Raw genomic sequence first — 13,453 nt, forward strand, 5'->3', positions numbered from 1 at the left:
TTAAAGATAAAGTCAGCATGAATTGTCAGTTTGATATAGGTACTTTAGAGAGGGAAAAAAAAGAGAGAAATTCCGTTAAGAAGTATTCTTAGTAAAATGAAGGATTTAATAGTTATCTTCTTATTTGTGCTGGTACAGAATAACAGTTTAAAGTTTGTAATTATGGGAACTTCAATCTAAGGATATAAACAGTTATAGACTTGATTTTTCAACATGTCCAAAATGAGCATCAAATGCTTTTTGATGTAAAATCAGTTATATTGTCAAAAATTAAAATAAAGGGATGTATGAGTGAAATAGAAGTTTACATGAAGTAAAAACATGTATTTTTCTGGTTTACTTACGTAGTAACTGTGAATATAGGTGATCTGTTCATGTGAGAATATAGAATAAATGCTGGCATTGTGATATTGTATACATTTGAGTTGCTAAATGTTTTCTCTTAATTTTGACACTAGACTTTATATCCATGAAGAAAAAAAATGTATTTTTAGTATTGTATGGGACCACCATTAATGGAAGTTATTAGGAAGGTGACATTATTAATTAAACTTTATTTTTACATAAAATGCGAAACAGTAAAAAAATAGATATTTAAATTTTTGCTTTAGCAGGTTTAAGATTTTAAGTGTTCATATTGATTTGAAAAGAATAGTTTTCCCCTTTTGTAAAGAGTTCAAGCATTTGAGAAAATTGTATGACATTTGGTTCTTGAAAGACTGTTTTTTTTTAATCAGTGAAAGCTTCTTTTCATGTCAGTTGACTAAAGCATTTCTTTGGGGATGAAAATTAATATTCATGGGAACTGGAAAGCAGTTGGCATTTTTTTGGAAACTTTGAAATAAAAAGCTTTGTTCTCCCTGGGTATCTATGTTACAACAAAAGAGGAAGCCACTTAACTTAGAAAACTATTGAATAAAATACTTAGATCAACCATGTTTACTTTGAATTCAGAGGTTCAGCTTTTCTTTAATCATGATTTTTAAGTTTTCTTAAGAGTACTACATTAAATTTTTCATTGCAAAGAACATATTTTGCAAATCATCTTTTCTAAATAGATACTGTTAATGGGTGAACAATGTGACTTGAAAAAGCATAAATCCGTTCATATTTTTATTTATAAAAACAATATTAAGAGCCTTGTACTCATTTAAACTTTCCATTTTCTTCCTCATTTCTCCATTCTTGTCTATCCTAGCATTTGATTGCTTACTTTTCAATTCTTGATGCAAGTCTAAGAATGAATTGGATGTCTTAAATTCATAGTTAAAGATTGGTAAACATGTAACAACTCAGCTTGCCTTTATCATCTACTTTTCCCCTTAGTTTGTTGTAATGTGCTACATTATAGCCCCTACTTTACAATGAAAACAGCAGTTTAAGGAAAAAACACACATAACATGGTTTCTTTTTTATGTTTTTGGATAAAAACTACCTTTTCTCAGAGAATGACTGTTTTGGGCTTTTTCCTCCTGGGAAGGAGTTGGAAAGTTCTTTAGCTTCTGAATTTTATCATTGAATTTTATTGTTACAGGGAATTTTACAACTATTAATTCCTGTCAGTTTTGTGTGTGTGTGTGTGTGTGTGTGTGTGTGTTGCCAAGGATTGAACCTAGAACCTTATACAGGCACTCTACCACTGAGCTAGTGAAGTGAAGAACACCCTGCTTCAAAATAGTTTTCATACACGTTCATATAATGTTTGCCAGAATAAATTGCTGATAAAAAATTCTTGAATAATTTAATGATATAATTCAGTGCTTAAATTATAATGCTGTTTCACTTTTGTCCATTGATTTTCCTTTTGAATGAAGTATCCTATTGACATGCTTTTTAATTATTCACTATGATAGGATGTTTGGATCTGGCCGGGAACATAACTTTACACGTCCCAATGAGAAGGGAGAGTATGAAGTGGCAGAAGGAATTGGTTCCACTGTGTTTCGAGCTATTCTGGTGAGTGAGTGTTTCATATATGTGTTGTCTTCATTATAAGACCCTTCCTTAGCAGGTACTTAGAGCGGAAGCAGAGTTCTATTGGATATCTCTTTGAAAGTATACATCATTTTTCTTAAATACCGTCTAATTCATGTTTTCTTTAGCACATAAATATAATGTAAAAATTTATTTTATGACCATAGGAAGATAAAAATAGGAAGATTCATCTCTTAGGTGTGCATAGACAGTTTTTTAAAGTATTTAGTACTAAAATTTCTGGAGTCACATTATTTCTCCCTTATTAATTCTCTTAAATGTGGTAAGTCAGTCATTTTCACTGAGTGTGGCATCAATGAATGATAATATTTTATTGCCCCAAACGAACAATGTGTAAACTTCTGAATGTATAAAAATTATCTCCAGAATTTATTTGTTAGCATCTTTGTTTTAAACCTTCTTTTTTTTTTTTTTTATGATTTAACCTTTGTTTTGAGGAATATTTGAATTTGATGTTGAGTCCCTACTTACAATTTCAATTTGTTGATAAAGATTTGATTTACACAGTGTAACATTTTGTACCACAGTGTACAATATAATTTCCTTAAATAATTTCGGGGAAAAAGGAAAGGGGAGGATCCTGTGATAGAATACTGATATTCTTGATCAGGTTTTTGGTACTTGGACAAGTACAGAAGATATTTTGCTTCTATTGATATAACAATTTTAGAAATTATGTTACTGGTTTTTGTGTTCTGAACCTCAAAAACCTTGAGATAGGTCTTAATTTGCAGGGGGGAGTTCATTTAGCTCCCTGTACTTACATTTGATCTGCTATAGATTTGACATTAAGAATTTTTTTAACACAGCTATAGAATAACTTATCTATTATTCTGGGGCCAGTTCCTAATATCTAATAACTTTTTAAAAGTAGATTTTGGAAATAATTGGTATTGTTTGTAATAGTATGGAAATACCGTATGATGCTATTTAGAAGATTATCTAATTGTGTACTTTGTTTTACATACCTTAATACTTGGATATGACTTTGCAGTTCTTTACTGAAAACCTTAAATTTTGTTCAGTTTTCTAGTAATTATTTAAAGTAACCTCCTTACTTTTTACAAAGAGTTTACAATTTTATAGTAGTTATATAAAAAATAACTTCTAGGAGGAAAATACATACGAACAGGTATGATATAGTAGAAAGTAGAGATGAATAAGAAAATGGTGAGACCTAGGTTTTAATAGCTGATGTCTGCTGTTAGATAATTGTATGGCTAGATAAGTCAGTGAATATAAGTCAGTGAATCTGTCTGGGCCTGAATTGTCCTTATGGGCAAAATTAAAAAGTTGTGAGGTGAACTGAAGTCCCATATGAATTTAAAATTCCATAATCAAGAAATATCAGAGCTCCACTATTTTTGAAAATGCTACCAACCTACCCTTAATAAGTTTTGGCTACTTTGTGCTCCAGATATTTTATGCATTTTTTTTACTTTTTCTTTTTTCAGGATTACTATAAGACAGGAATAATCCGTTGTCCTGATGGCATATCTATTCCTGAGCTGAGAGAAGCTTGCGATTATCTTTGTATTTCTTTTGAATATAGTACTATTAAATGTAGAGATCTCAGTAAGTATGGTGCTTTCTGTGTAAGTGGTTTGTAGAATTATGTTAGATTGAAGTGCAAAGGGCAAAGTATGCTATTTACCTAGACTTCAAATACTTGTTTAATTGAATTATAAAGCATTTTAGTTTCATGAAGATTATTTATGGAAGTCTGCAGAGTTCTGAATAATCTTTGTATTACTTTCCAGAATTTTTTTCAACTTTAATAATTTAATTTTTTTTTAAATGAACTTTCCTAGCTTTCCTCCTTGACAGTTTCCTTATGTCATTTGTTGATAGTCTTTTCTCATAGCTTGGGAGCCTTGGTTAGGTCACATGTGATTTGGCTTCATTCCTCAGATCACATTACCAAAGTTTATAAATTTTTATATTACTATGTGAGATAATATCCTGAGCCCTGTGGGTGTTAGAAATAATTTGCATAAACAGTACTTGTTTTTACAGATCACAGATTGAATCCCTGTATCTCATGTATATATAATGTTAAAGTGAATTGATGGAGGATCTTCAAACATAGTCTCAGAGTAGGGCCTTAGAACTTAGGATCTCAACTCTTCCTTGGTGATCATCTCTGCATCACCTGCTGTTACTTTATGCCTGAGAAAAGAGGTGATCATACACCAAAAAAGTCAAAGTAATATATGAGAAATATTAAATTTTTACTTGAATTTTAATGATTAGAGAAATTTCAGAAGGGGGAAGTCATGTGGTTTAGAGGGGCTTGGGAAGGGTTCAGAGGAGACAGGTAGGAATGAATAGGAACAGTTTAGAGCAGAGTGAGGAAGTTTTTCCAAGAGCTTGAGTTTTTTTTGAGTAAAGATGTAACAGATATACTTTGGGAATAATCTAGTTGAAGCAGAGACTATATTAGGACCAGGAGATGGGGAAGTAAATAGGTGGGCCAGATTTTGGAAGGTCTTTAAATACCAAGCTAATGCTGTTACTTTTTATTTTGTATGAAGTTGGGGAGTCATTTAAAAAGTTTTGTGCATCTGGTTATAGCCTTGTACTAGCTCCATATATACAATTATCTTTATTTCATTACCTCAGCTCAGTCCTACTTGGCGGAGTGTTATACCCTCTCAAAAACTCATGTTTCTAGAGCTCTGTGAAGAATAAACTTTCAAGGCATCTACTATATTCTTAAATATAACCATCTAGTAAATCTGTTTCTGCGTACTGTTATTTTTGCCAAACATTCTTTTAGTCTCCATAAAAATATTAATAGGACAAAGAAATAGTCTGTCTCTGAATCCAGTTCTCTACAAATGATACTTGAAAATTTAAAATCAAGTAGTTGGATAGCTGGAGCATACACCTATAAATTTGAACAAAGTTGCTGTTTCTTTATGCCTCAAAAAATGGTTTTAGTTGAAACCATGATCATTATTTCCTTGATTTCAAGTTTTATGTCTTTTTTTAATTCATGGGATCTTTTTAATTAAACTCGCTATGATTGGATATTGAACCTTGGTAACAGTAAAAAACAAGCATTAGAATTTCTTACAGATTATATGAATTTTAATTCTGTAATCTGTTGGACATAGTTTATTTTATCATCTCCATTAAGATCTTTTATTTGTTATGAGATTAAAAATAAGAATCTTTTTGTAAGCCTGTGCGGTGGCGCACACCTGTGATACCAGTGGTTGGGAGGCTGAGGCAGGAAGATTACAAGTTCAAGGCCAGCCTTAGCAACTTAGCAAGACCCTATTTAAATAAAAAAATAAAAAGGGCTGGAGATGTGGCTCAGTGGTTAAGTGGCCCTGGGTTCAATCCTTTTTTTATAAAATATATATTACATATATATTTGTAATATATATTTGTGATATTATTTAGCTTATAAGAATACATTACAAGAATCTGATTTTTTATAAAATATAAGTAATGTGATTCTCCTAGATTTTTGTAGCTATTTATTTTTTTTCTCATTTGAGCGGCGGGGGATTTGAACCGCGGTCCTTGAGCATGCTAGGCGAGCGCTCTCCAAAAGGAGCTATCTCTTCAGCTCCTCTCCTAGATTTTTATAGCTTTTAAATAATACAGTTGTTTCTAGATCACTTTAATATGTTACTAAAAATTTAGAAATCCTCAAAGACTTTATTTTAAAAAAAAGCTATAGGATTTGAAGAGATTAGAAATGATCTTGTAAAAATGTTAAAGAATACTGCAGGTGTAGATTTGAGTGCAAAAAATATTTTTTTCCTGAAAATATGTCTTTGCTGAATATTTAGGATGGCACTTTGCACCAAAATATCTAGGCTTGTCTCTTAAGAAGAATGTATATAGGTACTGAATGTTCATTGAATAGAGGGACTTGGGTTTCTTAAGAAGTCACTTAAAAACTTTCTTAGTTCTCTTTTATTTAAATGGAATTCTTTTTTTTTTTTTTTTTTTTTTTTTTTTTTTTTTTTGCGGTGCTGGGGATTGAACCCAGGGCCTTTTGCTTGCAAGGCAAGCACTCTACCCACTGAGCTATATCCACAGTCCCTGAAATACATTAAGTATGGGTTTATTTTTAAGAAAAAGGATATTTCAAGAATAGAAAATAAAGAGAAGAAATATTAACAGATCATATCGTACATACTATAATATTTCCCCATGGAATTTATTCTGAATGTCAATATTAGTAAATATTTTTTAATAACAACTCGTTTTAATGGTCACATAGCAATCAGTCATTTATTCTGTGTTTTTATTGAGTACTCACTTTACGCCAGGTATTAAGTACATAAAAGGCAACAACAACAATAAGAAGAAGAAGAAAATGTCTTTGCTTATGGTATAGTGTAGAAGACCGACAAGTCAATCAGTGTTAGAGAAAAAATAGAGTGCTAAATGAGCACATAGGGGCTATACCTAATTCAGATATGGTGATTACAGAAGCTTGTTAGAAGAGAAAGGAGAGGAAGTTTGTTCTAAGGCAGAAGAAGTAGCATGTTCAGAGGCAAGATGGTTGGTATAAGATTTCTCAGTCTTCTGTCATACAACTTACCATATACTAAAGGAAATCTCTGGTAATTAGTAGCTCCCAACCCAAGGTATGAGGGTTTATATTCTCTTCCTAGGCAAGCACTATAATCCAGAAGCTTTGAGAATCAGAGTTGACCTCAGGCTTAAAGGCCTAGAGCTAAAAGAAATTTAAAAACACAGTGACAACAGGATGGAAAATGAAGTTTAAAGTCTGAATAAAGTACCAATTCAGTAAGCCTAAGAAGAAAGACATTATTATCATACAGAAGGCATGGGACTTCAACCAAAGACCAAAACACTGAAGTTATATTCAAGCCCTGTGTGTGTGTGTGTGTGTGTGTGCGCTATATGCACTCTTACATCAAGCTACAGACCTAGTCCTGTCCAAGCCTATTGCAAAAGAGAGTTCAGAAGCAGAGCTTGTCTTGAGTCACTGAGGTGCAGATAGAATTTGCTTATCACTTCTCCCCTTTTCTTGCTGTCTTTCTCCCCAACTTTCACTCTCACTCTGTTTTTCAGTTTGTGGCGATAGACTAGTTTGGATTTGAAAGAACAGAGTCTATACTTTTTTGACTTTGTGTCTACAGTACCTGGAATATAATGAGGACTTAATAAACTTATTTGCTGAATTAATAAGTTATCTTATTCTCTCTTGAACTTTTTAGGACCCTATTATGCTCTGATATACTCTGGTATCATTAGTCTTTCCCTTTGTCTGTATTATAATTGTCAGGCTCAAACATACTCATATCTACTCTGGATATTTAAAAACTTATCATTTAAAAATTGTGCTTTCCATTAGAATTCTCTGAAGTTAATTTTTTAAAAGAATTAACATATTTACTATATTGACTCTTGTTCCAAATGCTGTCTCTCCATTTATTTATACTTTTATGTCTTTTTGGTAATTTTGATATTTTTCATATAATTTATGCTCTAATTTTATTAAGTTTATTCTTAGCTTATATTTTGTTATATGTAGAAGATATTTAAATTTTTAATTATATGTAGAATACATTTAAATTTTTAAAACACTAACATAAGCAAGTTACTAAATTTCATACATTTGTATTGAGCCATAATTGCTAATAGTCTTTCAGTTGATTTTGTTTTCTTAGTAACTGACCTTGTCATAAGTGACAGTTTTTTTTTTGTTTTTATCATGTTGAATTGGCTAGAAGATGTTGAATGATATTAGATATTGAATGATATTAAATTTATTGGTATTTCTCTCATCCCTGTCTTTAAAGTCATTTCTTTTAAGTTCTACTGTTAAGTCATCCATTTCTTTTTGACTCTTCTCTGGCTCTTAGACATTCTTTTAGCTTTCCACTTATCATTCTCTCCTTGTTCCCTCATTCTTCATCCACTGGATGTTGTTAGCTACCTTTTCTTTCATTTTCTATATGAACTTTTTAGGAAAAGTTTTGGTCACTGTAGGATAACTAGTATATTAGCTATAGGGTTCCAAAGTACTTGATCTAATGGTGTTTTATTTATGCTTTGCTTCTTTTCTTTTTCTTTAGCCATCCAAAAGATCAAGACACTTTTGTGGGTTTCATTTCAGGTGCCCTGATGCATGAGTTATCAAATGATGGTGCTCGTAGACAATTTGAATTTTATTTGGAAGAAATGATCCTCCCTCTCATGGTAGCTAGTGCTCAGAGTGGGGAACGAGAATGCCATATAGTGGTGCTTACAGATGATGATGTAGTTGATTGGGATGAGGAGTATCCACCACAGATGGGAGAAGAATATTCACAAAGTAAGTATTGTGGTATGTTTTTCTTTTCATAAATCAGCTATCTCTTTATCTTTTATAATATTAATCCAAGGACAGGTTTTGTAAAGCAAGTACATTGTACTTCTTACTATACCAGGGATCAGCAAACTAGCCTGTGGGTCAAATTCAGCTCACTGCCTGTTTTTATAAAGTTTTTATGTGTTGCCTATGGCTGCTTTCATGCTATCATGGCAGAGATGAGTAGCTGCAACAGAGACTGCATGGCTCGCAAAGCCCAAAGTATTTACTATCTGGCCCTATACAGAAAATTGTGCCTATCTGTCATGCACAGAAGTAGTTTGCTCTTTGTTGATTATCTGAGGGTAACTGAATTCCATATGTTCTGTTTTAAATATTGTGTGGCCCTTCAGAAGATTTTGTGGAACTGGAGTTCTTTAGGTGTTTCTGGAAAACAAAAACAAAAACAAACAAACAAAAAAACAGCACACATTGATCAGCATTGACCTTTTTTCTTATTTTACTTCCAAAGTTTTGTGGTTAGAGTCGTTCAATTTTTTGTAAGTTTTTTTTTGTTGTTGTTGTTTGTTTTGATGAGCCTAATATTAGCATTTTTTGAGTATTTATAAATGGAGAAGAGTTGAAGGAATGGTTCCTTCAAGAAGCTTAGTAAGCTAGCTCCTTCTTTTCTAGTCTATTGACTCAGTAAGGGTTAGTTTAAGTAAAAAGTAGAATAATATAGAAAGTACCAAAATCCTTAATCTTAGGTTTTTCCATTATACATACCCTTTTCTAAAAACAAAATAAACTCACTCCAAACTGTATTCTTATTTACTTCTTTTTTTTGCAGGTACTGGGGGCCTACCAGGGATTTAACCCAGGGGGAATTTACCATTGAGTACATCCCCTAGCCCTTTTTATTTTTATTTTGAAACAGGGTCTCACTAAGTTGTTTAGGGCCTCATTAAATTGGTGAGGCTGAACTTGAACTTGCAATCTTCCTGTCTGAGCCTCCCAAGCTTCTGAGATTACAGTGTGTGCCACTTTGTTGACTTCTTAAAAAGATTTTTCTAAAGATATTTTTAACATACGTATCAGAGTTGACACTGAGATAGTTTCTTTATACAATGTATTTAAATGAGTGTTTTGATTATTTTGTGGATAGGTATAATAGGCATTTCTGTTGCTGCTTCCTCAGTCTTAGATTCTTTCCTGACAGTAGTTTTCTCTAATAATATGTGGAACAAAAAGTTGAACATAACAGAGGAAAAATGAAAGAATAACAGAAATCAAAAGAAATATGCAAAATTATCTCTATCAGAAAAGAGGCATGAACCAACTTATTTATAGTTTTAGTTTTCAAAAAATTGACTCCAACATATAGCCAGCTATAGAACTCAGAAATGACATTATAAAGAAATTAAAATAGACCTGGTCTTTTCTTTTCCATTGTTAAACTTTCTATTTCAACTTTTTTTTTTCCTGTATTTTTTAAGCTTTGAAGCTTACAAGTACTGAAAATATTTTTACTTAATTTGTCTAAATATGTTCCTCTCCATTTGAGGAGATAGAGATAGCCTTTCCAGCCTGATTCCTCAATGTAATTTTACCTTTTCTGAGATGTCAAAAAATCTTTTATCTTAAAATACCAGTAATCTTAAGGATTTAGTAATAATCACAGGTTTATCCCATGAGTAGAATTTGTATATGTATTTTCCTTTATTAGCTCTTAAACCAGCATGTTTGGTTTGTGAGTGTGTCTTTCTTTTTTTGATAAAACCTTTGCAGTTCACCTTTTAAGGGAGATAACTCCACCTGAAAGAGAGAAGGCGAGGAAGGTCCATCAGTCTAACTCCCTGAAGTTCCCAGCACATTTGGAAGACTCAACATGTTGTCAGTGGAATGTCTGTCCTTTGCAAAGCCAGTTTGCTCTAAACAGACTAACCTAGGCAGAACATGCTCGAATCTGCCATTTTTTAACATCAGTATTAAGTGGGGCTATTCGCCTGAATGGAAAACAGTTTGTGGGGTGGGTCTTTGTCTTTTGGGGAGTTATTAATAGTTGCTCAATCCATGAAATGTGAAATGTATCTGTTCTGTACTCTTTGACTAGGCATTTTTTTTTTTTTTTTTTTTTTTTCCTTTTCAGACTAGCCCTTGAAGGCATCTAGCAAAGTCCTTTACTTTGCCTACTCAATAATGATGTGTATGTTGATTTCTTCTTTTGGTTCTCTTATTTGAAACTGGGGGCAAATCCCATGCCAATAAGTGTGTATGTGATGTATCTTTCAGAAGGAGATTCTTCCTATGGATTGGGTTACCAGATTGGTTATCAAAGCTTTTTTTGTTTCCACTTAAATAGGCATTTGCTTCTACATTAACTGTACTGAATATTGTCCTGTCATGTTGGCTAGTCATCCTTTGGCACTAGTGCATCCATTATTTGGGTTTTTAGGGCTATTAGTCCTGTTTGATGATTAAGATAAAATTAAGTTCATCTCTATGTTGATTTTAATATAAAATATTTTGTCTTTTTGTTTCTAGTTATTTATAGCACAAAATTATATAGATTTTTCAAGTACATTGAAAACAGAGATGTGGCCAAATCAGTTTTAAAGGAGAGGGGTCTTAAGAAGATTAGATTGGGAATAGAAGGTAAGTCATTTTCATTATTTCATATTTTTTAAAATCGGATCCTGTTTAGAATATAATTTGAATAGTTTGAGAAAAAAATTCAGCAAATGATTACAGAATGTTTATGCAGAAGACATAATTAACAGAACTCGGCTAACTTTCATCTAAGAAGACAAATAGAAGGCCATTAAATATTATTTGTAAGATTACCTAGTGATATAGAGAGAAGATTTTTGTCTTTTCTGCCATAATTTGTTCTAATTCATTTTTGAAAAAGTGAATTTTGACAAAGCCCATGTGGTATGTGTGGGCATACATGTGTGTACATTCCCATAACACCAACAGAGTTGCTTGTCTTGTGGTGATCCTTGAAGCCAAATAGAATTAAAAGTCACTTTTTGAAAATTCATTTAGAAACAGTAATACTAGTAGCTTACTGTTGTCTTAAGGTATGATAACAGCTTATTTTTATGTTAAATACAAATTACAAAACTACTTTCATCTTATTTAAATGTGTATATGTTTAAATACTGTTTTTGTTTTATGGTTTTAAATTAATTTTTCCATCTGCCTCATCAGATGCTGCTTTTATTTTAAAATATCCTTATTAAGAAGAAATATCTTTCTTGTCATAATAAGATATAGTGTAAATAGGAAAGACTCTGGAATGAGATTGCTTATGTTCAAATCCCATGATTTAATTGCTGTTTGATCTTGGCTGATGCACTTAAACTCTGTATCTCAGTTTCTTCATCTGAAATGGAAGCATTAGTATATACCCTATAAGGTTATTGTAAGGGTGAAATAAGTTAACACGAGAAGTACCTAAAACATTACCTGGTATGAGGTAAGTTCACGGTGCGTTTGTGATGATGATATGAAGATTCTAGTGTTGATCAAGGACCTGATTGAGCTGCTGGAGATCATAGTAATGGGATGTTGAGATATGTTGGAAAGAATGATGAGAAACAGGAATTTTGTAGGAAGGGGAGGAGACTTTGGGCTTAAAAAGCAGAATTGCTGAAACTGATTCATTCATGCTCATCTTCATCTGTCACTTTGCACCTGGTCTCAGAGCTAGAGAGAAGACACTTGAGAGGATAGGGAAAGTGTTTCTGAGGAGGAGACAGTTGAGCTGAGGCATGAGACAAGGATAGTTCTAGGCAAAGAAAACAGCAAGTGCAGAAGTGTTGAGGTAGGAATAAGCATAATGTATGCATAAAGATGCAGAAAACACAAATATGACTCAAATAGTAAGTGAGGAGGAGCTTTAAAGAGATACAGTGAGTATGAATGTTGGTAGAGGTAATGTATGGTCAGAGGATACAGGTCTTGTGGGTCATAGTAAGAATGTACTGGCCAAGTAAGTGTTTTAAGGCAAGTCTCCCAGCCTTTCTGAGCATCAGTTTCTGTATTAGTACAATAGATATATAATATCTTAGAGGATTGTTGTGATGATCAAATGAGATTTACTAGAAATGACCTTCTTCTCACTTTATTTTCTCTTTTATTTTTTGATTACTACTATTTATAATTTAGATCCACTGAACCTTCTTGGAACCTCTATGAAAAGGGGTCCTTAGAACAAAGTGCCATTTAATAGTGTTCAGTTATGGGCTATGAGCTCTATGAGAGAAATCTAGTTGCATATTGCACACCTATCACGTGGCCTAGTGCTTAGTGTATAGGAGGGTCTCAGATAGTGAATAAATGATTTATATAAAAGCTACATGTAAGTTAGATATCAAAAGTGAGGACTTCTTTTACTATCACAATGGGATGCTAGTGCATTAAGCATCCAGCTAACCTCTTAAATGAATTTTCATATAGTCATAAGGACCCAGTGACAAGTACTACTTATCATTAATGCCATGAAAATAACTTTAATAGTCCTTTATATTTGATATTCCACTTCTACATATTTTAGCATTTTTGTAAAAATAATTTATTTCAGCCAACAAAATGAAGAATAATTCCGTAGAACCAGTTTAGATTATATAGTTCCTTCTTGGTCACCCAAAATGTCTTTTATAGCTGGTTTCTCCAAATTAGGATCTAGTCCAGGACCACATCTTTAACTGCTTGTTAAATCTGTCAGTCTTTTTAAAAAAATTTGTTCTCAGTTATACATGACAGTAGAATACATTTTGAGACATATAGAAATGGAATATAACTTTTCATTCATCTGGTTGTACATGATGTAGAGTTACATGGGTCATGTAATAATATATGCATATAGGATAATATGTCCAATTCATTCTACTATCATTCCTGCCCTTATGCCCCCTCCCCTCTCTTCACTTCCCCTCTGTTTAGTTCAAAATGCCACTGTTCTCCACCCCCCTTATTGTGAATTAGCATCTGCATATCTGAGAAAACAGTTGGCCTTTGGTTTTTTGGGATTGACTTATTTGACTTTTCCAGTTCCATCCATTTACTGGCAAATGCCATAATTTCATTCTTCTTTAAAAATATCCCATTGTGTATATAGAACACATTTTCTTTATCCATTCATCGGTTGAAGGGCACCTGGGTTGG

At 32.6% G+C, this 13,453-nt stretch overlaps 1 protein-coding gene across 6 annotated transcripts in view; it reads left to right on the top strand.

The window, feature by feature from the left end:
- The window catches only part of BTBD10 (BTB domain containing 10), a 62,732-nt gene that overhangs the window by 42,166 nt on the left and 7,113 nt on the right, over positions 1 to 13,453 (top strand). For 4 of the 6 annotated variants that reach the window (XM_079102715.1, XM_079102719.1, XM_079102716.1 and 1 more), the window contains 5 exons: positions 1,854 to 1,956; positions 3,450 to 3,570; positions 8,108 to 8,305; positions 10,070 to 10,174; positions 10,826 to 10,936. In XM_079102715.1, the coding sequence (XP_078958841.1) occupies positions 1,854 to 1,956; positions 3,450 to 3,570; positions 8,108 to 8,305; positions 10,070 to 10,174; positions 10,826 to 10,936 (638 nt within the window). The remainder of the gene's footprint in view (positions 1 to 1,853; positions 1,957 to 3,449; positions 3,571 to 8,107; positions 8,306 to 10,069; positions 10,175 to 10,825; positions 10,937 to 13,453) is intronic. The other 2 variants (XM_079102718.1, XM_079102717.1) reach the window with 1 other exon arrangement.

The sequence above is a fragment of the Sciurus vulgaris genome, assembly GCF_902686455.1.
Source record: "Sciurus vulgaris genome assembly, chromosome: 11".
NCBI lineage: Eukaryota > Metazoa > Chordata > Mammalia > Rodentia > Sciuridae > Sciurus > Sciurus vulgaris.